Source organism: Ornithodoros turicata, chromosome 1 (genome assembly GCF_037126465.1).
Source record: "Ornithodoros turicata isolate Travis chromosome 1, ASM3712646v1, whole genome shotgun sequence".
Classification (NCBI taxonomy): domain Eukaryota; kingdom Metazoa; phylum Arthropoda; class Arachnida; order Ixodida; family Argasidae; genus Ornithodoros; species Ornithodoros turicata.
The window spans coordinates 209,725,032-209,752,775 of record NC_088201.1 but is presented as its reverse complement, the minus strand read 5'-3'; the positions used below and the strand labels follow the sequence as shown (position 1 = coordinate 209,752,775).

General features: G+C 46.2%; 1 protein-coding gene and 1 long non-coding RNA gene across 3 annotated transcripts in view; one reads left to right on the top strand and one right to left on the bottom strand.

Moving 5' to 3' along the window:
- Positions 1–16,796, top strand: part of LOC135375996 (uncharacterized) — a 98,783-nt gene extending 81,987 nt beyond the window's left edge. For both annotated transcript variants that reach the window (XM_064608626.1, XM_064608622.1), the window contains exons 5-7: positions 2,723–2,847; positions 4,347–4,557; positions 16,676–16,796. In XM_064608626.1, the coding sequence (XP_064464696.1) occupies positions 2,723–2,847; positions 4,347–4,557; positions 16,676–16,705 (366 nt within the window). In that variant the 3' untranslated portion in view covers positions 16,706–16,796. The remainder of the gene's footprint in view (positions 1–2,722; positions 2,848–4,346; positions 4,558–16,675) is intronic.
- A 3,791-nt stretch (positions 16,797–20,587) lies between these two features.
- LOC135375990 (uncharacterized) lies at positions 20,588–22,963 on the bottom strand. Its single transcript, XR_010417469.1, has 2 exons — positions 22,032–22,963; positions 20,588–21,256 (listed from the first exon to the last, which is right to left on the bottom strand). It is a non-coding gene; the product is annotated as an uncharacterized LOC135375990 (long non-coding RNA).
- Between the last annotated feature and the right edge of the window lie 4,781 nt (positions 22,964–27,744).

Genomic DNA, 27,744 nt, shown 5'->3' with positions numbered 1-27,744 from the left:
AAAAAAAAAGAAGGTACTGTAGAGAAAGAGAGCTGCATTCTCAGAATATTATACATATATCTATCCGATAGCTTGAGCCCTCAGTAATTTCTGTCACATTTTGGTCACAATTGGGTTTATATTTTGTAGAAAACACAAATTTTAAATTACGCGCAACACTACGTCAAAGACGGCATTAATAGCGCATTCCTTGTCAAGCCCGGCAAAGCCGCATTACATGCGCCTAATACTGTGTCTTAAAGAAAAGAAGTCGACTACGTGTCGGCTACGTAGCCATGATAAGCAGCAAGCCAGCCGGGAGCATAGATCACTGTTGCCTGACAAATTTCAGACTATTTCCTTCCAGACTTCGCCCCAGACCCGTTGCATTCAGTGTCGTGTATTAAAAGGGAGTATGGCCATTAATGATGTGCATATGTCTGAGGCTCCACACACTTTCTGACATACATTGAGAAGTTACCCGTCAAAAAGAACTCGTTACAAGTTACCGCGTGAAAAATAGAACTAAGTTAATAACGAGGTTCTCCAGCCTGAAGCGTAATTCGCAGTTACTCAGTTACTTAAAAAAAAAAAGAACGAGTTACTTCCAAGTTAATCCGGACACAAAATAGCATTACGCAGGTGCAGCGCGCATGAGCAGTTGTGTTAGACCTTGAGTTGCCTGGCATAGAAATCTTGCGGAGAGAGGCTAGAAGGAAAGGCGGGGAGGAGGATCGGAGGAGAGCAAAGAACTGAAACGGGGCTCTTCCCTCTCCCAATGTATGCGCTCGGAGGCAGCCATATTGAATCAGCCAAGGAAACGTCGCGTATTTCTAGCCCGTGTGAGTAACCACAGTTCTGAAAACTGTTGCAACACTTGCTCGGTTGCTCCTCTGCTTCCGTTGGCTACGTGTTTCGTCAGTGTCCGCCCCTCTCCAGGCTTGTAGTCAAGGCTGGTTGGTCTGGTTGACGCAGCGGCGGAGACGGCGTCCCCATGTTGCGTCCGTGTCGTGTTTTTGTTTCTTCGTGTGTGTTTTCATATATCTCACGGTTTCATGATTTCGGGCTGTGTGTTACTGTTCCAAAACAATTTTTGGCGTTATGTTTGCTGTATGCTTACTTTTTTTGCATGCGCCACGGCAACAGCAGCTGATTCAATATGGCGCTCCCGTCGCCCGTACGTTCCAGTTTCGTAGGTTTCCTTCTAGCATACTCCTTAAGATTTCTACGTTGCTTGCAGAGGAGTGCAACACGCTTAGATCGTTTTCGTGTGTGTCCAACAATAGACCTCTCCCTGTTTGTAAACAAATGACGTCATAATTTTTGACAGCGCCACAAATTTGGTAGAAGTTAACTACGCTCGAAGCTAGAGGTGAACAAGGTCGCGCCCGAAAGCCACGGTCTTGAGGGGATTACGATATGGTCCCTTATTGGGGGCCATGGTTCCCTTATGGTTCCTTACAGGGACGCGATCCTTGGTCCTGATTTTCGTTCAGTGGGAGGCAGAGAACAACGCTCGTTCGTGGAACCCAGCCTTCTCCTTCCGATTTGTTTCGGTTTCAGTCTGTCTACCAATGTCATGATGACGTTTCTCTGGTAGAAGTCGATTCGAACGCTTTGCATCTTACTCCCCTGTGGGTGCACAATATTTTAGTTTCATTTCAATGGCAGCGGTTCTTACTTCCTGTCTGTCTACTGTCCTATAATCTGTCATGACTGAATATCACGTTTCATGGCAAAAAATGCCATGAAGGAACCAGACAGAAAGCAAGAAAATATGTGGACACGAGTGAAAAGCGAGTTAAAAGCAACTTGGAACATAACTTAAGTTACTTTGGCAAAGTTACCTGAAAACTGAACGAGTTCCTCTGAAAGTTACCATGGCGCAAAAGTACCGTGTTAAATTACAAGTTACCCCAAAAGGAACTTGGTTACAGTAACGCGTTACCTCGAACTCTGCTTTTTGAGATATCTAGCCAATCACAGATTGAAATACAGTTCTCTATTAGTGCAGGCCATCAAGAAATTAGCTCATTACTGGGTGCTACTGTTTTGGAGGCACTGCATTGATTGGATTGAAACCGATATCCCTGGTGTCAGACCAAAATGATGGGTTTCGTCTCGCTTTTTTCAACACCATCTGCATAGAGAGAAGCAGGTTGTGATAATTTAGAACTGCATAATTGATTTCTCTCAGAAGTGATAGGCCAGGAGGGCGGTAGAACCGCTAGATGGATGTCGTATGAACTTTTAAAGCACGTATCGTAAGTAGGTTGAATCAAAAGCTGTGTCGGTCCGGCTGCCTTGTCAGGCTTCTGCCTCTATAGCAGGTGGTCCACATTTCTGTAAGATCGGAAATGGAATAGTAATTAAAAAAATCGCAAAGCTGCACGTATAAAGGTTTCATAAAGGGGGGGGGGGGGTTAAAAGCAATAAACTATTAATCTGCGCTACCAAAATAACCTGATCGTCCACTGCTTCACGGTGCCTAAGGATCGGTACTTGGATTTGCGCCAGCCGACTTGGTCATAAAGCTTAAAGTTATTTTTATTTCCTTTGTTCGCGTAAGAGCAACCCACTAGATGCAAAGTAAAAGTGCAGGAAAATTGGACACACCACCAAAGGAACGTTGCAGCTCTTTCGTTTATTCGTTAAGGTATTCAAGCAAGGACCAGTGCGCTACGAATGTTTTAAATAGTACATGCTATACCACAGTCATTATTTTCACTGTGTGCCCTGCCAGAACCACTGGTTAATCTCGGATGAAGTGAACCAAAGCCGATCTTTCCAACAAAGCGCCAACTTCAAGCTGGGAGGTTCCATGACCATTTTCGGAAAGTACAAGAAGACAGGGCAAGGCGACGACAAGTGAGTGTCTCTGAAGAACTTTTGGTTTTAGCTATTGACATGTGCACATACCTGTAAAGCCAAGTCTATGGGGTTTCCCAGATGCTGTCACCGCGGTGCTCTAGAAGATCTAGAGCACATTCTTCTTCATTCTCTACACTAAGCATCGCAAACTGCGCTCTCCGGGTCTCTTAAAGGAAGGCTCCCGAACCAAATGAATTTGTAGCTTGCAGTATTTCCGCAATCATTTACGTGGACTGACACACAGTTGTGAAATACCTCATTTGAAAACGAAGGTGAAATCATATACACAAGTTTCGAAGTTAGAAAAAGTCAGGCTCCCACCGAACGTTGATGGATGTACTTCTCGTTCCTTTCTCTGCTCGGCCGACGTCACCGTGCATTAGTCATGCCATTCTTGCGCCGTTTTCTGAACTCAGGGGAGCAGATGATTACTCTGTACTTTACTTGAAGTACATTTGCGATGTGGATCTTTGTACTATGATAGTAACGAAAATCTCCAACCAAGGTACAGGACAGGGATACCCGACGTTTCGGAGCCAGTTCTGCTGCTTCCTCAGGGGTGACTGCAGTGGCCGTTGGCAGCAGCGTTCTTGCCATGGTTCGAATTTCGTGATTCGTCGGATTGTTTTTCAGTCACGTGACCGAGGCCGCTGACGTATACGCTGGGTAACGCTTCAACAGATCGGTTAAGGTTTCCAGGTGTGGATTGTATATGCCAGGACTCTGCAAACATTCTTTTGATCTGATTCGGAGATAGTCCTGGCATATGTCAGAGAGTCCTGGCATATGCCATCCACACCTGGAAACCTTAATCGATCTGTTGGAGCGTTACCCAGCGTATAGGTCAGCGGCCTCCGTCACGTGATTGAAAAACAATCCGACGAATCGCGAAATTCGAACCACGGCAAGAACGCTGCTGCCAACGGCCACTACAGTCACCCCTAAGGAAGCAGCCGAACTGGCTCCGAATCGTCGGGTATCCCCGTCCTCTACCTTGGTTGGAGATTTTCGTTACTATCATATAGTTCTCACCCAACCAGACCCACTTGTGTCGAATATGTTCACTTTCAAGATCTTTGTACTGCACTTAAGGTACTACTTGTGCCGGGTACTTGGCAGTTTAAGCAGAATTTTCACGTGCTTTGCTAGCAGCTGTGGTAATGATGAATGGTGGTAGTGGTAGATTAGGCGTGGTATTAGTGGTATTAGGCATTGCATTAGTGGTATTAGGCGACCAATGGTCTATGGGTAGATTAGGCGTACCTTGACATCGCACTCCTGAAAATAAAATTTGAAATTAATTTTGTGAAACTTGCGTACCATATAGAGCGACAATATTTTGGAACACTTGGACAGTGTCGGACACGCAGATTAGATGTTGGTGCGACAGAAGCGTTCGTCACGAACACTAAAATTACGAAAATTGCGGAAAGTTTTGAGGTTTTCATCACTGGATGTACCATGGAAGAGCGGTGACTATGCATTTGCTCCAACAGGATAAAGCTCGGTATCATGAAAGATTCCGAAGTTACGATCGATCCCCCATCAGACCGCAGTGCAGATACAATGCTCCATCTGACCATCGAGAAAGGCGAATTGGTCCTCATATACCAGGATAATCACAAGACGCTCTTGACGGGTGTGGACGGAACGCACACCGTCCCAGTGAAGATCATTGAAAACTTCGACGTGATATCGGTTTGCATGGTGAGTGCGGCGACTCTGTTTCCACGGGAGGGCAATGGGGACGGGGGGGGGGCAAACATGGGTTCTTCACTAAACAACGGTAGGCTCAACAAAAGCCGAGAGAAAACAAGAAAAACAGAGATGTCAATTCGACAGCCCTCTAGTGCATCACGTCATCGAATATGGCATGGGTTGGCACGAAGAGCTATCACACGAACAACTTGACGGTCATTGTCATTGTTACACTATGGGAAGCACCCCTGGACGTGAGCCGCCAGTATTTCGAACACACCCTGTTCCGGAATTGATCTCTGCTCGAAACGCCGGCGGTTACCGTCCTGAGTTTAGTGCCTCCACGTCACCTCTAAAAACGAAATTTACAAGAAACACCTGTTGTCCTGATGAGTACGGTAGGTCTGGGAGGTGTACCCAATCTTATATTTCTTTACTTTTCGCTGAGTCGTTCTCTGCAACGAATTGAATGAACGAAAGAGCGACGAGTGCAGCGCACCTACGGAGCGCTCTCTCGTGAGATGTCAACTCTGCACAATAAAAAAAAAAAGATCCGCTCGTACAAAAAGCGCATCCAAAAACAATTTTACGGACATAAACTGGTTCAGAGGCACGTGAATTGCGACACAGCTGAAGTAAGTACAGGCGAGCCGAGAAGATGGAAACAATATAAAAAAAAATGGAGGCACGGGGTCCTCCCTACGTCACGCGAAGATCGAGTCGTCCTGGGTGCTTTTCCTGAGTGCTGTTCTAAAATGGATTGCGTAGCTATCCGTTCCGGCTATCCACCGCAGAATGAAAATACTTTCCACGGCGACTCCTGATGGACAGCTTGACAAATGTGACAATGTTTCGAGCCATGCTAAACGTCAGCTCATTGATCCCTTAACGCTACAGGAACCTGATAATGTAATAATAGTAATTATAATAATAATGAATATTATTAATATTCTTATTCTTACCATTATCAGGCTAATCGCCATAGCAGAAGCTTGGTAGCACACATTTAAAGGAGGTGAGAACTCGTATCTGCAGTTATTGAGCTACGGGCGCCATATTGTTGTTTTATCCTTCGGATTATATATACAGGTCCATGTACAATATTTCTTCGTAACTGGTGCGCCATTAATACAAAAGCAGACTTTTATCGGATACGGGCGTCTATAAGTACTGCCACACAGTTGCCTCTATGAGTAGTTACGTCATTTGTCGAACTGTAGCATCCAATCAGACGCCAACGGGGAGGTACACATTGCGTCCTCTGCTCTTGGTCGGTGAGCAGTCTAAAAACAACGAGAAAAGATGAAGAACTTACGCGATTTGGTAGAATATGGCCTAAAATGTTGGGCAGAAAATGTGCGAGAAATATGTTTCTTCTCGTCGTTCGTTTCACAGGCTTTGCTTACTACGATGTTGTGTTTGGTGCTTGCTCTAGGTGTCAGTGCAAATCATTTTCTTTCTAACTCCGACGACGACAAGGATCACACACAGTGCGCATTTAGTTCACAAAGTACGCTTTCTGCGATCTGCCTAAAATGCGAAACTTATTCTTTGTTCTCACCCCCCCCCCCCAAAAAAAAAAAAAACGATGACAAGAAGAAATGCGCACTGAAAAACTTTGGCGGACCGATCGGCTGCGGAACAGATCAGTACCTGAGGTAACCGTGATGGCATTGGTTGGATGCAGACCTATGGGATTCATCTATACAAAAGGTGTCACAGCCAACACGTTATAATCGCCTCTTCGTGTCGACACAGTCGCCGGGCTAAGTGGAAGAGTTCATAGACCCTTTAAGATGAGATTGTCACGTCTCTGACTAGGAAAATGTCGCAGTGTTCTCGAAAGGCGGACGCCCGGTGGCAGCTTTGCCCTGCGTCTGTGTCGAAATTCGTTACCTCCTTCTTCAAACACCTCCTAGATAAAGTAAGAAAGCCTGCTTAGTGGTCGACGTGACGTAACAATTAAGTGTCAGCCAATCAGGATCATGTTTTCAACGGCGGCAGCCAATCACGGACGTGCCTTCAGCGGTTGTGAGCATCGAGAACCACCATCTTCTGCGAGCTGTGATTGAATGTCCCCACGTAGTAAATGAAAAAAAGAAAAGAAAAAGAGTTGAAATAGAGCGCGAAACGGTCTCAACGTTTCTCAAAAGTGATGTTCTGGAAAGCGTCTTGCACTTTTTGTCTAGATATTTAGGTCTGCGGGTTCCAGGTGAGCTGCAATCGTTTGCGGGTACTCGGAGTCGCAGAACGGTGAATCGCAGAAGCAGACGAATTCTGACTATATATGTCTACGTAGCGAAAGAGGGAGAGGAGGCAATGCGCAGGTTTTCTCTATCTAGGTGGTGTTGCCTCTTCATGCCCTTGTTACTGGTGGACGACATTTGAGCATAACAACGTCATGGTAATACCGGTAAAGCACCTACCTAGAAAACAGCAGGCCTCCGCATTACCAAAATACATCTGCGCTGTTTCCGAGCGAAGGACACCGCCAATTCCTCGCGAAACAAAAAAGAAAAGAAAATAAAAGAGCAAGATGAGAGCTTGTTGGAAACGCAGCTGGGGTGCGCCGTGTTCGTCATAGAATCGCGCAGGCAAGGGCACGAAAGAATATGGGCATTTGAGAAATTGACCAGCTCCATTAAAGAGACCATCACATCCGAAACCATACGAATAATACCGATAACGTTCTTCGCCGCTTCACGGTCAACTTGGCCAAGTTTCTCTTCCGAAAAACAGTTACTTATGAAATAAACGGGTTTTAAAGATTCGCACGTGCTCTGTAGCTCAGGAAGTCTCAGCCACAGGTACATAATGCTCACGTCAGCCAGCCACTCGAATGGAAGCACAGCGCATGCGATTTTCTCCGACGTCGTCCGCTTCGCGTTCGTGCAGCAATATACTGAGTGAAAAGTCATGGGTAAATACGCCGACTTTCGCTTGCCAGTGCGAGACCTGAGGTGACCATGTTGCGTGGAACACAGTGTTACGCTCCTGGCTGTACGAACAGGTCCGGCACTTATGATAAACAACATTTCACAAGCCGTCCACATCCTCTTCGCGACCAGCAGACGCTGCCGCTCCAGACCACCGCCCGGTCGTGTATGTTCCATAATTGTACTTGTCCGCGACAAAGGACGCTTGGGGCCGTATTCCCAAGCAACCCTGAGGGCTCCCTATGTAAGCGCTAGCCCAGAGGGAGGAGAATTACGTTTCCCAAAGCACCCGTATCTGCAATGGAAGCCCCAAGGGCACGCGCCAGCCAAGTGAGCTCGCAAGCTCCCTGTACGCTCCCTGAGGGACGCTCGCCTCGAAACAAACAGGGAGGACATGTGCATTTGTGGATCGCGTCTTGCGATTCAAGCGTTACTCCCACGGCGTTATTGCCGTAGTGACGGTGCGACGAATTCGGGACTGGGAAAACCACCATGAGCGGTACGACGAATATGAATTCAAATGAAGATACTGCTTATCCAAATTGTGTGTGCATGAACACTACCGACTATACTGAACATCAGGAGGGGCACGGACAATCCTGACTTCCCTTGTCCGCCCATCCAGTGATTGTTACAATCTGGCCGTTTTAGTACAACACGCATGCACAAGAGACAATGATGAGATGGGTACAAATCATATCCGCCGTACCCAACAGTTGTACAACCTCGGAACGCAATATTGACATGAAGTTAGGAAGCCAAACGCAAGCAGAACTGGAGATACCAAACTAGCAGACGATAGCCGTCGGAAGCGGAAATGAAGCGCGGTCCTGCGCATGCGCTTCTGCCTCGTTCTACGAGGAATCTGGCCGAATCCCGTTCGACCCTCCCGACAGCCCAGCCCTTCGCTGAGGGCGTGCACGTTTACGTTCGAGAAACGCATGCTGCCCTGAGGGGATGTTCGCCCTCAGAACGAAGCAGCCATGAAGATAACCATTGTCAGGTGGACGGGCACTTAGGCTTTTTCGGAGCCTTTTGAAAGGAGAGATATAACCTTTCACGGACCTCACGCCGTAATCTGGACGGGAGGTCCAACGTCTGTCTGACACTTCCCACAGGTCAACAGGTCCCCGCCAGCCCTGCCAAACGACAACGGGTAGGGAGCCCTTCCTCTGGTGATTCCGACAATACACAGGCCGTGAATGTTCTCGATAACACCATGGATACTTTGGCACCGGCAGCTCCTCAGCAGACAGAAGAGATGAACGGTGGCAGCCTTGCCAGTTCTTTTCATGACCCGTTCACCTCTGTCACCTACAGGAAGAACCGAGCCGGTGGTATTCCCATAGTGTTTCGACAAGGAACGAGTGGCTACTCCTTCGGGAAGGTGAATCCCAATGCGGTCGCTAGGGAGATACGCCTGCTAGCCCAACAACAGGTTATGCACCATCGTTTCCACCGAGATGGTTCTCTCTTCGTCTGCGTACGGTCCGAAGCAGCTGCCCGCAACGTTTTGTCAGCTAAGTGCTTAGCTGGGATTCCGGTGGTACCATCAATACCCCAATCGTATGCCAGATATATGGGCAAGATATGTGATGTTCCCAGAGAGTATTCGAACGACGACCTCGTGCTCTACCTCAAAGACGCAGGGGTTTTATCTGCACGGCGACAGGTTCGGCATTCCATGGCAGAAGATGGCAGTGATACGTTTACCCCGTTACGGAGCGTTATCCTGACTTTTGAACCTACAATCAGTCTTCCCCACCGAATTGCCATCGGATTTCAGACCTTCACAGTTCAAGAGTGCATGGAAGGCCCCATGCAGTGTTATAACTGCCAACGATTTGGCCATATTGCACGAAATTGCCAAGGTTCTGCACGGTGCGGCATATGCGCCGGGCCTCACCAGAGATCAGACTGCAACAATTAAAGAGAGCCAAAGTATGTCAATTGCAAATCCAGCGATCCCGCATCATTTTTTTAATGTCCTATGAAGACCGCCGCCACCAAAAGGCATCGAGACCGGACACTAGGACTTCCGTCTGGCGCTTCTAGGGGTCGTAGTGCCACACCCCCGTCTGGTACAAACACACAAGAATTTCCTGCACTACCCCCTCGATCTGCACGAGGTGAACGAGGATCGCTGAACACAATCGCGGCTAAGCCCATCACAAGCAGTCACCCACCGCCTCCTCGTCCATCAAGGCAGACTACACACACTTATGGCAGTGTGACGGAACCAGCAGGCACGAGGAGACAGTTACCCTCATCAGCCCCTGAAGATGTGCCCTCTCTGGGACTCTTCTCAGCGGTACTCGCTGCCCTTAAGGCAATTGTCTCTGTTTTCCGCAACTGCCCGAGGTCCAAGCGCTTCTGGCACTGGAGGCATTATCTTTGCATCAGCATGACGGCATTGTATAGAAAGACTATGGCGATGCAGTGGAATCCTCGAAGCCTGCGTAACAAGCTCCCGGATTTTAAATTACATCTACAACAGTACAAGATCCCTTTCATAGCTGTATGCGAACACGGCATGGATTCTATACATCGCGTTAATGGATGCACAATCTATCGATCTCATCAATCCTCTGAGAGCAGAACAGCGCTATACGTTCGTAATGACCTCGTTGCTGCGCCCATAGGGTCAGTTTGTCATTGCTCTTATGATTATGTCACCTGCAGGATCCGCCTTGGCCCCATGGTCGTCAGTATCTATATACGTCCCGCGGTACAGGTCCCGTGGAGTGACCTCGAACGCTTACTTGGTTCTCTGGAAACCCGGTGCTCGTGCTGGGTGACTTCAATGCCCATCACTCGGCCTGGGGAAGCCGAAGGACGGACGGTAGAGGAAGGAGGTTGTTGGAGGCAATAGAGAACAATAACACTGCTGAACGATCGAGAGCCAACTTACATGCGATCCCCAACGTCACTTGATGTATTGGACCTCTCGTGGTGCTCAACCGACATCATCGCCACTTGTCGTGGGCTACAGACGTCGACACTAGAGGTAGCGATCATTTTCCTCTGTATATTTCGCACGACAGACTGCCCCACTCACCAACTACTGGACTGATTTCTTTCACAAACTGGAGACTTTTACGCGAGGCTCTCAGAACATCTGTGCACGCGGGTATGTCCCCAGAGGCTCTCTCGCAAGCAATTAGCCGTGGTATTCAGCACGCGGTGCTCATGTCTAAAAGGGTAACCGGACATGTCTGTCATTCTCCAGCAATTAACCACTTTAGGGCATTACGTCACCGGGCAGAAAGAACGGCTCGTCGGACAGGGCAACTTACGGACATTGTTGATTACTTCCGGACGAAAGCTAAAGTAACACGAGAACTTAAGAAAGCGTTGGCGTAAGTTTTGTCACCATCTTTCACCCTTTAACCCGGCCACGAAGATCTGGCGGACAATCCGTTCTCTGAAGGAGGCGCCCCTCAAAAGAATCCTCTCGCGGCCTTGGCTATCGTTCAGGGTGTAGATGAAAACACGCTAGCGACCGACTTGTGTGTGGTACTAACGACACCGGCGGCTGCCTCGACGACACCGCTACACCGCAGTTTTGTGCAAAGTTTGACGGCTGAACTTCACCAAGACTGACCCCGTCCACCGGAAGTTATGGACCGCGACTTCACACTAATCGAGCGAAAGGCAGCGTTGAAGCTTGTGAACGCAGCCTCGTCCCCGGGACCCGATAAAATCACCTATTGCGCACTGCGAAACCTTGCAGGCCGAGCAGGCCGACAGCGCCGCAGAAACAGCACTCTCGTATCGGACACGGACCAGTATTACTCTGTTGCGAGGAGACCGCCGTTCCATTCTGTGACGCCTCGTGACACCCCTGGCTTCCCGCCAATGGACCACCGACATTCTCCCCCCATCTATGTTGAGCAGAGTTGATCCAACGCTCGCTTTCCGCATACCACGAAACACCTCTCGTCAAGATGCTGCATTAATCCATCGAATGCGCCTCGATGTGGCCATTACAGCTCAGTGGCGTTACCGCTTGAGACAAGTTGATCCTACCACCTGCTGCCACTGTGGTGCCCTTGAGGATCTGGAGCGCATTCTTCTTCATTGCCCCCACTACAAACCTTCCGGAGCCGCACTCTCCGAGTTTCTTAGTCAGGACTCTCTGGACTCTCCAGTCTGGACTCTCGCCCCTTCTCCCTATCGAAATTGCTTGGTCCCTGGCCCAATCCAGCCCAGCAACGACGCTCAAAGCTCTTTTGACATTTCTGGACACCATCGGACTCCGATCGTTATTGTGAAGGGGCTCGTTATTTTATTCCCCGCGTTCCCACCAGCAATGGGGTAGAGTATCGCCTCTGGCGATGAACCTCCCCACTCTTCCTCTTTCAAATAAAGTTGTTGTTGTTCGCTCTCAAGGGACCCTGCGCCACGGGCGCACTGAGGGCGAAGTTGCGGGTGGTTTGGGAATAGGGCCCTTACTCATTGGCTTTGTACTTGTGACGTGTTCCCTGATTTTCACAGAGTGCGCTCCGGAATATCCTCAACGTTCGTCGTCTGCTTTGCCATGCGTCACATCAATCTCCGTAAAACGCATGGTATTTTCGGCGTTATGGTCAGTAATGGACACGCAAAGAAACAGCACTACGGCTGTAGAGTGGACCTCAATAAGTGCGACGGTCCCTTTAAAGGGACCGAAAAGTGAATATAAACCTATCGAAACTTTATGTTCAGCGAAAAGCTTGAACCTTCAAAAGTTCAAATATCAAAGAACTCCGCTGAAATCGCTGTAGTTTTTCTGTGATCGAATTTTCCATGATTACATGTTCAGGGACCTAGTAGGAAACCGAGCAGTCTGTCAACAATTACATGACCCCGCGCCATCTGTCGAGGACGCATGTAATACGCGCACTTCCGGGCGCTAATCCGGCGAAAACGAAAATGGCAGTGGGCATTTGTGACCACTTTCTACGTCGAAAATGTCGAGCCTCTTGAACATGAGTGCGCTGGAATTCCACATTCGATAACTGTCGCTCACACAGAACTGCTGTTCGTGCGTTGGCGTGCTGGAAAGTGTGTTCTTCGCAGCAGAAGATTCCTCGTCCAGAAATTAATCGGAGTCACATTCGTCCTCAGCAGTAGCTCACCGTGCCGTGAACATGGACTGCTTTGTGAAATTTCCATGTATCAGGGAGAAGCACTTGTGTAAGCCGAAACAAGCGTTGTTTTTTCGTCGTGCAGGTGTTCATGTGTGAAATGCAAACCGACGGATACTACGGATGGATACTACGGTTTTTGCCGCCGGGACGTAGAGAATGCGTGTGAAAAGCAGACAGACAACTGCATCAGAACTAACCAATATTTCGAAATACTGTGCCTTGACACCGAAGTACTGCAAGTGTCTTTTAGATACATCCGAGAAACCGAAGAGCATGGCAACATACACGGCAGCGCCGTGTGGTCTTTACGCGCTACTTGAACGGCAAACTGGACGTAAAACCCTTATTTCTGCAGGAAATTTCGTTATACCACCTGTCGGCCATTCACAAAAAGGATATGGGGTGCTCCGAGAAAATACAATAGAAAGTACTCCACTGGATCTCGATCTGCGTCGTGCATGCTATTAGGGATGCTTTCCCCTCAGTGCGCAGACTTGTAGAAATGTTGATGTCAGCATATTTTCATTTCTTGCTTGCTGCAAGTTTTTCTCATTGCTTTTTCTTTGCTGTCACAGCATATTATAATTACTAGTTTGTTCCTTGAGTGTTGAGTAACCTGTGGGCATAGATGTATTTGTAGGTTATACTCATGTCTCAATTGTATATATGAGGAGTAAGTAAGATAATTTTAATCAGTGTCATTCAGCTGAACTGTGTTCAGAACCTTTTAGTATACTTCTTAGTGACCACGTTTTCAAATGTCAATTAATATTTGAACCAAGATTGGGATTTACACTTAATTAACTCTGTGTTGCTAAACGGAGTACTTGTAACTGATTCATTATCTCGTCACCAACTAACATTTGTAAAGGAGGACTTGAGGGCTGACTTCAGGTATTATTAACCCTTGATCTGGGTTCAAAGTAAACCATGCACCATTGGTGTTCATAATACTCCAAAATGGCTAAATAATTTATTGCATAAGTTCTCTGTTACTGTAATTGAGATGTACTTTTGTAAAGTACTTTTAACAGCCCCGTAAACTGCAACTGGCTTCAGTGTGCATGACAAATGCATCGTAACATTTAATTGAAATATAATATAAGAGCAGAAGCAACATTTTGTCACAACTCAAACTATATCTTTCTTTTTTATTGTCCAGAGATTTAGGAAACAGAGTAGGGCTTCCTGCCCTCTAATGTTTCGACGTACTTGATAGAGCTGTAAAACCTGCAACCAAATAAACAAGAGAAGTATAAACAGTTTCTTCTTTCGCTTTTGAATTTAACAAGCTAGTTATATTTTACCATTTGTTCACTGTTGTATTCTCTCTTGGTGAAAAGATTACAGGAACAATAATGCTGCAGATCAAACAATGACCTGTCATCTTGATGAAGATGAGAACATTTCTTCAGGCATGCTAAGTGAGACAAAAGAAATGTACAATGAAGGTTGTTCAAAAACAGCATCTATCTTTCACAGCAAATCTCCGTCGACTAAAACTTTATATATGTGGATGTTACCACATCGTGTAGTTTCCATCCAAAAGTAGGACTAGGCAAGGTTGTTTGGTTGTTGTTGGTAGGTTGTTGGCATGTTGATGTGCTATACCGTTATAGCACATCAATATAGATGAGGGGCAAACACAGTAGCCAGCGTGATGGCTGCAAACTCAAGTGAAGATTTATTCAACAGAACAAGAAACCGAAAGCATGAGTAGAAAAAGGCAGTGCCCATGCAGTGTATGGTGAACCACATTAACCTCTGAGAAGGTGGGATCGGAAGAGCAATAAAGAGAAATGACAGTTGCGTCCGTGATAGGGGAACTCTGCAAATTTAGGACCAATATGACGTGGTAACCTTGCATGGCTCACTGCAGCTCTGACACACATTGAACAATTCCAGCAGTGGGGCTTCAAAGACAATGAACTTTTGCTGTTTCCTTGGGCATTCAAGTGTAGAGGATGCATCTCTAGAAAATTAATTAGCGTTCCTTAGACATAACTACATCTCAACAGGAAGTATTCTTGTACCCTTCAAACAAGCTAGTAGCTCTCATCGGTTTCTTCTCCTATTGTTGACGTCATACTAATGTTCTGCACCTGTCCAAAGACTCCAAAAAATGTCACAAAGTCTGCAACACGCAACAAATCTAGTGCTTCCATCTGTAGACTTTGCATACCTGCTTTCAGCTATTTCTGTCATGTCAACTTGAGTGCCTGGATCACACACACACGAAGCAGTCTTGCGCCATTTCAACACTGGAATGCCCCTAAAATTAAATTTGTTGATGTTGACAATGTTGAGTACGGGACAAGTAGGATAACATAAGTTAAATGGAATACGTCATCGCTATATTATAATTTATACATGTGTGGCGCCTGTACATACCTAAGACGTTGTGTTGAACTCGTCACCTCGGTGAAGCAAAATCACTAGTTACTGAACATCAGTGTGCTTCGGACGTCTTCGCAATTCGCCTTCTACGGCATCTTCGTAGTCATCGGCAGCAAAATGAGCTCAGCACACACGACACGACTGCTACATCTAATAGCCGAGTGTTTCGAACCACATTCGTTTTCGCGCACTCTCCTGTAGAACCTTGTGGTAGAAAACGCCCGCCGCCGATGGTGAACGAACATGATTTTTGCATCCCCGAACACCAAAACTACACCGGGCATATGTAGGTCTCTCGAATAATCGACACAACAGCCACGAACATGTCATTCACTTATACTTTGTGGTTTCTGCTTCGCGCAACCAACATGACCACCCACGACGTAAACAATAAACGCGATAACACAGATGCACAGATGGCATTGCAGATGGCGCGGCGGATCGTAGCTCGTAGCGGCGAAGTAGCTGAATGCTTTATTAACGTAAAAGCTATGGAAGTGAGCGTCATTTTTAAAATGGCGTTTATCTGTAAGATAATGTGCGTCAACTTGTTCTCTACAAAATTAACTCTCACGTGGTAAGGGTTGACCAATCCCTGGGAGCCCTGGACCCGAAACCCAAGTTGCTCTTTTTCGCCGTTCGCTGGCAGCACCGTCCATGTTCCGGCAATCTTCAAAATATTTATACGTAAAAAATATGCCGAATTGAGAAGTAATGCTTTCTGTGTCTTATCAAACAACGATGTTGTGCACGACAGTGGGCAAAAATATGGGGGTTATTTTTCACTTTTTGGTCCCTTTAAGAATTTTTTTGTTTTATTAGTGGATTAGAAGGTGCATCACGGCTGGAAGTCGTGCATCCCGAGTGTTCCTCCTGAACACTGAAAGGCAGCTCCGCGTAACCTAAGTGTAATTGCACGTTGTAGCTGTACGTTTCCCGCCATTGTAACTAAAGTAAACCATGTAAATGAACAATACTTTGAGTACGAGGGGAACCAGGAAACATTTCCTTGGGTGGTGAGGAAAATAAGAGACACAGAGGGACCAACTTGAACCAGCATCGAGGTAAACTAGCACTGCAAACGAGCACAGACAGGGGAGGAGACAAGCTCTGTGCTAGTGAAACCAGGAGATGCTGATCGGAGTTCGTTCTTTCATGTCTCTTGCTGTCATGCAACATCTTCATGCTCAAGAAAATATCATTTACGTCTTCATTACAGCAGCTTGCTTGTGTCTTACTTCTTCGCTGAACGTTAAAGAATATTTGTGTGAACGAATCTGCAGAACATGCTAGGTCCCCGTATCTTCAGATTTCATAGGCAAAAACACATGGTAAACTCCACCATGAAGAAATAGCCTAAACGGGCGAAGACACAACAAACAGACAGGACACTGCGTCCGTTGTGTCTTCGTCCAGAGCACGGGCTTTCTTCATCATGAGGTTGATCCACGAGCTTGTCTGCATCTCTGCCATATTATGACAGAATGTAAAACTTTCGTTGCTGCACTAGGAGAATGACACGCTCATGTAAATATACGACAGTTGTTCACCTAGGTTCTGAATAACGCTAAACTCCTTTCATTGTATGCTGACTGTTTTTAGCCCAATCAAGTATACTGATAAGAAGCTGAAAAGCTGAAACGTTTTGTCCTCTTCTTGCAGACGTCAGGAATGGTCAACCCAGAGGTCTAATAGCTTGGCGACGTGTGATGATGGAGACGGTGTCCGTGTGTGTGTGCGTTCCTTTTGAAGTAATAAATAAGTAAAAACATTGAAAATGTAACTTCCCGTCTTGTGTGTTCAGCCGCTGAACGAGGAGTGTAAGCCCCGCCTTACGCCTGCTCTTAATGGTTGCGATAGCAAACCGAATCAATCTAGGTCGCGAAAAAGTAGGAAACGTCGAACATCGAAACTGCAGGAATCCTATGGTTGCACCTTGTACCACTGTAGTAGAATGTCTCCGGCGGTGTAATGGTGTTAGGTTCACAAGAGGTGAGGTGTAAGGTAATTGGTACACGGTCACACCAAATAAAGGCACCCAAAACGAACACATAGAGATAGATGGACTACACATGTGCTAATTCGCAACTGACAGAGATTTATCCTGAAACGGTGTGAACCTAAACAAAGAAACGAAGACAGAAAGAAAGCGAACAACACAAGTGGTATCACACTAATACAGAGAACCACACTTTGCTGCTTGCTGTACAGTGAACCCGACCAACCATACGCAACTAAACGCATCTTCGGTCAGCCTGAAAGACAGACAACTAACATTACCATCCCTGGTGTAAATCAGAAAAGGTCTATGAAATTATTGTTTGTAGCAAGCAGTGACGTACTGTACACAATGACTTCACACTTGTCTTTCACCGTGGTCAGATACTGTGAAACACACAACACACAACAGCGGAACTGCAGTTCCGCTTTTGTGTGTTTCTACCGTTGTGGCTCCGTCCTCTCTTTGGCTGCAAGATTTTACTCATGGAGCGCTTGAAGTCTTGCGGAAGACTTCCCCTCCTTCTGGTCAATGAACAACCGTCCACATGTGAAGCAACTGCCTCACGGCACACCACATATGGAGTATCATGCTCACATTGGTACCCAGCGTGAGATGCTGTACTGTTCATCTTTCTGCATAAACTACACAGCTTATTGGGTGTGATACGACAACAGGCGCATCCTTGATATCTTCCAGCTTTTCAAGTTGAGTCTGTCATGATCGCCCTTCCGTGCAATCTGTTGTTGGTGTTCTTCTAAGGCTTCCTCTAGTTCGGTCATTAAAAATACAACGACACCCACCGGGAACACATTAGATGTGGTGGTTTATAGATCTGCACACTCAGGGATTTTTAAATAGGATGGACACGTAAACATTGCAGTGCTGCATTTAGTCCCAGTTTCACCAACGCTGGCTAACTCTGAACCGACACCAAGCGTCTTTTTTTCCAAACGTTAGTTGGTGACGCGAGGAATGTTTGAGAAACAAAAACTCCCTTTAGTGAAGCACATTTAAGCGTTCAATTGAAGTTAAGGGACCATTGATCTATGTTCAAATGTTAATCGCCGTTGGTGAAACAGAGCTTAGGTCTCGCTTTCTTGAAGCCCCTTCTAACTATTTTGGTATTAGCCGACTCGACCGGCAACGAGCCCTTATTAGATCTAGGATAGTAGCACCAGCACCTGTGGAAATCAAGTGCTTAATCGTGGATGTCAACACAATGTAAACATTCGCCTTTGCAAGCTCTATCGTAAACAGCAACCCTTTAGACTGAGCCCTGTACACTTCTAACCAGATGTGCCGCCCCGTGGGGTGTACGCCTGGGCGAAATGAGAGCAGAAGATCGCCCACGTACGCACCTTAAAACAGCATAAAAACGACTTGGAACGCTTTTTTTTCTTTTGCGTCACCATGTGAGCTTATTACCTTCAGGAACCGTCACGCAAAATGACAACGACAACTTTATTTTAAGATGATGACTGGGCAGTTTCATCGCCAGAAGCGATACCCGATATGCGGTACTAATCAGCCCAAAATATTTCCTTTGGGAAGTGCGAATAAACAGAGAAAATTGCTTTGCAAGAGAGAGCGCAGCGTTGATGACATCACTCAGCGGTTCCTCGAGTCTCGTGACGTGAGGCTGGCCACAAAGGCTGGCCTTCATTGACCACCAAGAATCATCTTCAAGCGAGAGCCACCCGGCGAGACGTGCGTCATGTCATTTGCGCCATTTGAACCATTAATGAGAATCTCGACAACTTCAAAGAGATTATACATGGTGGTAATTAGCGTGTCCCACCAGCTCCCGTGGCATTGTGGTTAGGATGACCGCTTTCCACGCAGAAACTGGGAGGTGACACGTGTTCGAATCCTGTCACCGGCTGTGCTGTCTGAGGTATTCCCTGGGTTTTCCCAAGACTTTCCAGGCGAATGTAAGTATAGTTCCCCCTGAAGTCGGCCCCGGACGCATACTAACCCCCCTGTCTCCCGCTCCTTGCTGCTGCCCTCGCTCCATCTCTCCACGTCTGTACGCCGCTCATAGCCGCAGTTACTTCGCGGCGCTAACACGGAATATTAAAAAAAAAATAGTGTGTCCCGCTTCGAACGCTGCCAGCATTTGTGTTCCCCTCCGGAAAGAGGTAAGTGCGTATATTGTAAGCGCCCAACAGCAGCATGTTGGAAGTAATTTTCATGCCGTTTTCGACAGTTGAGCCATTAATCGCATTCTCGTCCGCAGTTTGAAGATCCCTCGTAGTGTACCACTTCCAACGCTGCGGGCATGTATGTTCCCCTCGAGAAGGATGGCACTGTGTCTCCCATAAGTGCGGTACGCAGCATGCTGGAAGTAATTCTCATATCATTTGTGCCATTTGAGAAATTATTCGGAATCTCGATAACTTTTCAAGGGACTATCCATGGCTGTAATTAGTGTGCTGCGCTTCGAAAGCTGCTAGCACTTCTGTTCCTCCCAGGAAAGCGGTCTCCGTGTCCTCTAAGTACAATGCACAGCATGCTGGAAGTAATTTCCGTGTAATTCCGCTATTTGAAAAAGTAATCAGAATTTCAAGTCTACTTCACATTTCAAGAGGAAAATCAACTGAATTAAAATCAATTGAAATTTCAAATCACCTTTTTAAGAGGCTATCAGTAGTATGGACAAGACACAGACTGCCGCCAACTCACAACTTCGTCTAAACACGATTTAATTAGCAATTAGAGCTAATTGGGACCCCCACATTAATCAGGACCCTCCAGGGAGTCATTACACTAATTGGGGAGCATCTAACTCGTGTCGAGACCAAGCTGTGAGTTGGCAGCAACCTGTGTCCATAAAAAATAAAAAATAGGTAGAAAATAAAATGAAAAGATAGAATTAGAGTAGAGAGAAACAATTTATTCGAAAATCAACGATGCCGCGACGAAGAAACCGCTCCGCAACACCCGAGTGACCAGCGCCCGCCATGTTGGTAGTTGGCACCCAGCAGTTGCAGAGATCGACGACAGGTGGCCAAGTAGTTGCAAGGCATCACACCAGATGGCGCCACCATCATAGCTCTATGCGACAAAGAAAACAACAAGATACTAGCGGCAGGTAAAAATGGCAGCACTGCTAAACAAGTCTAGGCATGCGAGAGAAAAGGTTTAACACACAGTACACACAGAAATCGGGGAAAAGGCAATCGACTAGGCCTAACCACAGCGTCACAACACTATGCAGCTAACACAAGGCGGGAACCGCTAAACGTGCGTCAACACGGAGAAAAACGCTTGCTCTCCGCCGAATAAGTCTAAACATGCGAAAAAAGGTTTAACACGAGCGCGGTCAAACATCGACAAAGTAGTAATGGAACAACCCAAGATTTACACAGAAAATCCACGGCAAGTATTGCACATTTTACTTTAAATTATTTTAAAATTACTTTAAATTTTTTTTTTAAATTTTAAAAATTTTTTAAAAATTTAAATTTTTAAAATTTTGAAATTTGGCAAAATCTGACTCAGTGCAATACTTGTCGTGGATTTTCTATGTAAAACTCGGGTTGTAGGAAATAAAAAACTAGATAGAAAGGAAGCAGACAGTAGGAAAGGTTTTATTTGAAAATCAACGACGCCATCTTGAAGAAATCACGCCGGGGCGACTGGAGCACGACGGTTGCAGAGGCAGGTGGCACGCTAGTTCCAAGGCATCACACCAGATGGCGCCAGCATCGTAGCTCTATACGAGAAACACAGAGAACAAGAAAGTACTAGCGACACGTAAAAATGGCAACACTGCTCGACAAGTCTAAGCATGCCAGAGCGCGGGGAAAAGGCCTAACCGCTACTGCTAAACAGCACGGAGAAAACACTACACATTGGGGGAAAAGGCTTAAGGCAATCGACTAGGCCTAACCACAGCGTCACAACACTTCGCGGCTAACACAAGGCGGGAACCACACGATGGTAAACGTGCGTCAACAGGCTTGGACACCGCTAAACAAGTCTAAACATGCGAGAAAAGGCTTAACACGAGCACGGTAAAACAACGCGCAAACATCGGTAAATCACTCACCTTTTTCCCCGCTGCGACGGAGCGTCCGCTCTCGTCGACAGCCAGGGATCAAGTGACGACGGAGCGAACGACCGCACGTCTTCTCCCAACGAGAGCCAGAGGTGGACTGACGTAAACGCCACTCTACGGGTGCTACGCATGCGCGCGCTCGTAGCGCCCTCTGCGCGCTCCTACCGCCACCTGCGAGAGGCTAAGAGAGAAGAGCATTCCTGCGCCCCCTGCTGGCCGTTCTCATTGGTCCAGACATCATCCTATTGTCTCAGGGCTACACTGTTTTTTTTTCACTAATGCTCCTCTAGACAAGGTCAATCTGCAGTGAAGCCACGGTATGACGTCCTCATGCACCTGCGTGGCTCAAGGACGCGTGCGCTCTAGACAGGGGACCTATTATTTATTGAATCACTATCCCAAGGTTATTTCCTTTATTCTTCTATAACGATTGCATAGGAAACTATTGCAGAAGAGCACCATGCATGAAAGCTGATCGTAGGAATTCCAAAGTCTTACTAAATGAGACTTGCAAAAGAACAAAATATCCCAACATGTAACCCCATCAACGGCTAATAAGAGGACTAGGCACTCAACAAATCAACGCGCGCAGAACTCAGGGCAGCACTATCGTCAAGACGACAATGTTCCTTGTCAAAAAAGACAAAATACAAAGCGTTAACAAAGGAAACCATGCATATCGGGGCATGTCAGGACACGTCAGGACAAATTCGCACGACTGTTGGGCAACAGAGGAAAACGAACACTTGAACAGAGTGAAAAGACGCTCACTATCATCGGACACGTACACTACATTCCCTCATTGTAAATCCGCTCGTCACAAAATCCACCTGCATCGTCGAACACCATTCACCAGTGACGAACCACACATCCGCACCCCATCAGAGGCAGACAGAACCCCACCTAAGCTACGCTCTTCTACTGACGATCAACGCAATTGCCAGGATCATAATTACCGTGTCTACATCCGCCAGTGTCCAAGAGAGAAGTGAATCCTTGCGTCCCCTGCAGGCCAGTCTCATTGGTCCAGACATCATCCTATTGTCTCAGGGCTACACAGTTTTTTTCCACTAATGCTCCTCTAGACAAGGTCAACCTGAAACAATAGTCTCTCGGTATGCGGTCATCATGCAGGTGCGTGGCTCAAGGACGCGTACGCTCTAGACAGGGCACCTGTTATTTATTGAATCACTATCCCTAGATTATTTCCTTTATTCTACTATAATGATTGCGTAGGGAACTATTGCAGAAAAACACCATAGACAAGAGGAGATTGTAGCATTTCATTCCCAAAGTCTTACTGTACAGGAAAAAAAAAAAGGTTCAGCAAGACATAAAGTCACACACCTGTCCCCCTCGCGGTTACTCTCTGAACTAAATGAATCGCAAAATTATTAAGAATTGCTCTACTCCCATTCAAGGCAGCACTATCGTCAAGAATATGCCTTGTACAAAAGGAAAAAAACTACATGCAGAAGGAAAGCATGTCAGAACAAGCCCAGGCATGTCAGCACATGTTTGTCAGACAAGGGGGGAAAAAGCGAAAAGAAACAAAGAAGGAAACCAGCATCAAACTATTTCTTCTTATTCAAAAACAGTGCTCATCATAAATCTGCCCAGGACAATACACACTATTTTTCTATTGCCACACTTTTTTCCAGTAACGGTCAATGCATTGCTACAGACTGCGTGACGTCATCACATCCTGTCTGAAGAAGAAGACACCGGCAAAGACTCCTATTATTTATTGAATCGCAAGATTATTTCCTTTGTCCTACTCTTAATGACATTGATTCTCTCATTAAAATTCAACAAAAAGCACCCCGCATATTAACGATTTTCACCCCAAAGGCTCATCATGGTCATTAGAATTACAGTAAACTGCCACTGCTCTTTTAGAATAATAAGTGAGACCACTCAACATCACCTCCAGGCTTATGTAATACATGACCCTTTCTATGCTCATACATTCGTTGTCTGAGGCTACACCTGCGAGCAAAAAAGGCGCGGAAGCCGGGTGGGCAAAGTTCCATTCGCGCATTGCGAGCAAAAACGCGCGAAAGCACAAGACAGAACGCCTTTACGGGAACACGATGGCATTCCTATACTATATTAATGATTATTGCATTGCAGTTTAGAAAAACTACAACTAAACTATAATTTTAGGAGCCCAACTTTCTATGGAAACTATAATTGCCCTATTACTTGGATCGCTACTAATGAAGCGCTCCAATTTTTTCTCTCTTCCCATTTCAGCCTTGTCATGCAGGGAAGCAGACTCATATCCAAAATAATTAATTTACACTGAGGGTGCCGTGCTTCAGGAATTCCTATCCTGCGCTCAGATGCAAGCATTTCTTCACGGATACCTTTAACAGCTGACTTCCTCAACATATCGAACACCCAACAAAATCAAACAAACAATCAGAGAAACCCTCTTCTCAGCTGCACCATGCGACTTTCTTCTGCGTAAAATCTGTGATTTGAAGAAGAGAGCAGCGAAAAATTGCGCGCGCTTGTGCTCGACCTGAAGCATATGCCAATAAACCAAGAAAAAGGCACTCATGTCTGGTATCTGATAGTGCCACATACACAGACGCATTGTCGCAAAGAAAGCACAGGACACGGATACACAAATTTCCTTAGGTGAGCAGGGAAAAGGCTTAAGACCACAGGTCACGACACATCGCCACGCGGCTAGCACAACATGACACCAACAAGATACTAGCAGCGGGAAGAACTGCTACACTGCTAAACAAGTCCAGACATGCCACGATGGCGTCACAAATCAGGAAGAAAAAAAAGCAAAACGAAAAAAAGCACACGCACGCACGCACGCACGCACGCACGCACAGAGGACAACGCATTAAACACACGGAGCGCTCAGGAATAATCGTAGCGTCACCGCACATCGCTACGAAGCTAAACGTCTAACACAAGACGACACCAACAAGATATTAGCGAAGGGTAAAAATTGCAACACTACCGAACAAGTCCAGACATGCGACATCGCATACAAAACACTGCTCATCGGGGAAAAGGCCTAAGCCTGCGGCGGATCATCATAGAGCGTACACAACTTCATTTTTTCTATTTTGCGTAAACTAAACGCGGTCTGCTTGGAAAACGACGTACAAATTTTCTTAAGGAGCAGAGAAATATTTCTACTCCGTGCTCAGATACCAGCATTTCTGCTCAAAAACCTGCAAAATTAAACACTGCTTACTTCGTCAAGATATCGAACAAAATCAAACAAACAACTCCACTTCCACTGGTAGAACACTATTCAGCTTTTACGCAGGAGGCTTTCTTCTACATAAAAAGTAGAGAAAATAAGAAAAGAGCAGCGAAATATTACACGCACATTTGCTTGACTTAAAAAACCTGAAGCATATGCCAATAAACCAAGAAAAAGACACTCATGTCTGGTATCTGATAGTGCCACATACACAGACGCATTGCCCTTGCGTAAAGAAAGCACAGGACAGGGATACACAAATTTCCTTAGGTGAGCAGGGAAAAGGCTGAAGACCTCAGGTCACCACACATCGCCACGCGGCTAGCACAACATGACAGCAACAACATACTAGCAGCGGGAAGAACTGCAACACTGCTAAACAAGTCCAGACATGCCACGATGACGTCACAAATCAGGAGAAAAAAAAAGCACACGCATGCACGCACAGAGGACAACGCATTAAACACACGGAGCGCTCAGGAATAATCGTAGCGTTACCGCACATCGCTACGAAGCTCAACGTCTAACACAAGACGACGACAACAACAAGATATTAGCGAAGGGTAAAAATTGCAACACTACTGAACAAGTCTAGACATGCGGCATCGAATGCGAAAACACTGGTGATCGGGGAAAAGGCCTAAGCCTGCGGCGGATCATCATAGAGCATACACAACTTCATTTTTCTATTTTGCGTAAACTAAACGCGGTCTGCTTGGAAAACGACGTACAAATTTTCTTAGGGAGCAGAGAAATATAGAAATTTGTACTCCGTGCTCAGATACCAGCATTTCTGCTCAAAAACCTGCAAAATTAAGCTCTGCTTACTTCGTTAAGATATCGAACAAAATCAAACAAACAACCCCACTTCCACTGGTAGAACACTATTCAGCTTTTACGTAGGAGGCTTTCTTCTACATAAAAAGTAGAGAAAATAAGAAAAGAGCAGCGAAATATTACACGCACTTTTGCTCGCATAGCTATAAGAGAAAAAAATAAATAAAATAACGACGCACACGCTAATAAACTGTGACAAAGACACCCATTTCTGCTATCAGATAATTATTGCATAATGCTAAATACTCATTTGCATTGGCCCTGCGTGAAGAAACCACAGGACAGGGATACACAATCTATCTTAAGCGAGCACGGAAAGTCACTTCTACTCGAACAGCTTAATACCATAAAGTCTGAATTTTTGCAAAGAAAATAAAGCCTGAACAGCGCTACGAAGGTGACAGACACATACTAACAAACAAACAAACACTTCTTCGAGTCTGTATTATCTTTTAAAAAATAACGAAAGCACACATAAAAAAAAAATCAAATCGGCTAGGTAGCCTTCCAGACGTTGTGCCTTAAAGTTGGCTGCACGCAATGTGCGGAAGCATGCTGTAAAGCCAACTTGCGGTTTTGCTGGATGCACATGAAGTCCGATTCCAATTGGAAATCGCGCTAAGGACGTGCCAAACGTGGAATTTTCGCAAGATTAGTCCCAATACCTGGAATTCTATTCATTTTAGCGGGAATGCTGGCGCTTGTGCTCCATTATTCGAAATTTTCGAATATTCGAATTTCTCGATTATCAAATTTTCGAATACGAATAGGGTTCGAATATCAACAATATTCGAACAATATTCGAAAGTTCGAATATTCGCACACCTCTAGTGAATACTGACACTCAACGATATATAACAAAAAACAAACAAATTCCATTCTCATGAACTCTCCTCTGCCGAGCGGCTTTCTCCTGCTCTACCTGGATGCTGACTTTTTCCCCCCTCACCTACATTCTGAGTAAAAACAGTGACAGAAGAAAAGAACCGCGAAACATTACACGCATTTGTGTCACAGGACAGGGATACACAAATTTCCTTAAGTGAGCAGGGAAAAGGCTTAAGTCGGTACCGCTCAGGAATAATCGGAGAATCACCGCGTATCGCTACGCGGCTAGCGCTTGAACAGCGCTACGAACGTGACAGATACATACTAACAAACAAACAAACAACAGCAGGACCGGCGTCGGGCACTCATAAAATACCCTGGCCAAAACAAAGACTTCGCCAGGTTCACGAGGCAATTCCATTAAAAACGCTCGTCCTATCCTACAGATAGCAATGCAAACGCGACTGCCCTTATTTTTTAAACCACTATTTAACGCAATAGTACATAAGTGTATCACTCGTGCCACACGAAAAGGCAAACACTTACTTGTCAAGTGGGGTCCCAGCGCGTGCGCGCGCGCACACACACAGGCACGCACACACATACTAACATTTTCACACTCACCAACACAAAGTCTATTTTCACAACCACATAAATCCATATTATTCCTCAGGTCAATAATTATCCTGCCATCGTCAAAAGACGGCACAGACATGTATGCTTACGCAAGACAATCGGTCCTCGTTCCGGATGTAATAGGATATCGTCACTCGGCCGGCGCGAACCAATAAAGAAAGAAAGGAATGCATGTTCGCTATACGAAGAAAACGGTGCCGTGCTTCTACGCAACGATCATTATACAGACGCGTAAATGTGAACATCATTCGCTACACACTGTAGCTCTCATCATTTTTAAACCAAACCGTGTTCATAGGTCTTCACTAAATAGGTGAGCCGATAATGACTCCAAATCAAATCAAATAAAATAATCATTCCAGCATCGCTGGCTGCAAGCTTGGGTACCCAACAGAGCAGCGCGCTCCTATCAACACGCCTTGGGCTGACCTTACACACCCGAAGCCTTTTCTGAATGCATTCTGCCGGCGCTGGAATAAAAGATTTATCGCGAGGGTACTACGATGTCAGCTCTGTTGCTGTTTAAGTGATAAAACAGTGCGCCCGAACCGCGAAGCGCGCGCGCGTGCCCGGTCTCGCGGTTTGGACTCGCGACGCGTGCGATTCCCCGCGGCGCGAGCGCAACGCGGACCCGTTCTCGCGGTTTGGACGCGCGCGATTGCCCGAGTAAGCGCACTGTTTTATCACTTAAACAGCAACAGAGCTGACATCGTAGTACCCTCGCGATAAATCTTTTATTCCAGCGCCGGCAGAATGCATTCAGAAAAGGCTTCGGGTGTGTAAGGTCAGCCCAAGGCGTGTTGATAGGAGCGCGCTGCTCTGTTGGGTACCCAAGCTTGCAGCCAGCGATGCTGGAATGATTATTTTATTTGATTTGATTTGGAGTCATTATCGGCTCACCTATTTAGTGAAGACCTATGAACACGGTTTGGTTTAAAAATGATGAGAGCTACAGTGTGTAGCGAATGATGTTCACATTTACGCGTCTGTATAATGATCGTTGCGTAGAAGCACGGCACCGTTTTCTTCGTATAGCGAACATGCATTCCTTTCTTTCTTTATTGGTTCGCGCCGGCCGAGTGACGATATCCTATTACATCCGGAACGAGGACCGATTGTCTTGCGTAAGC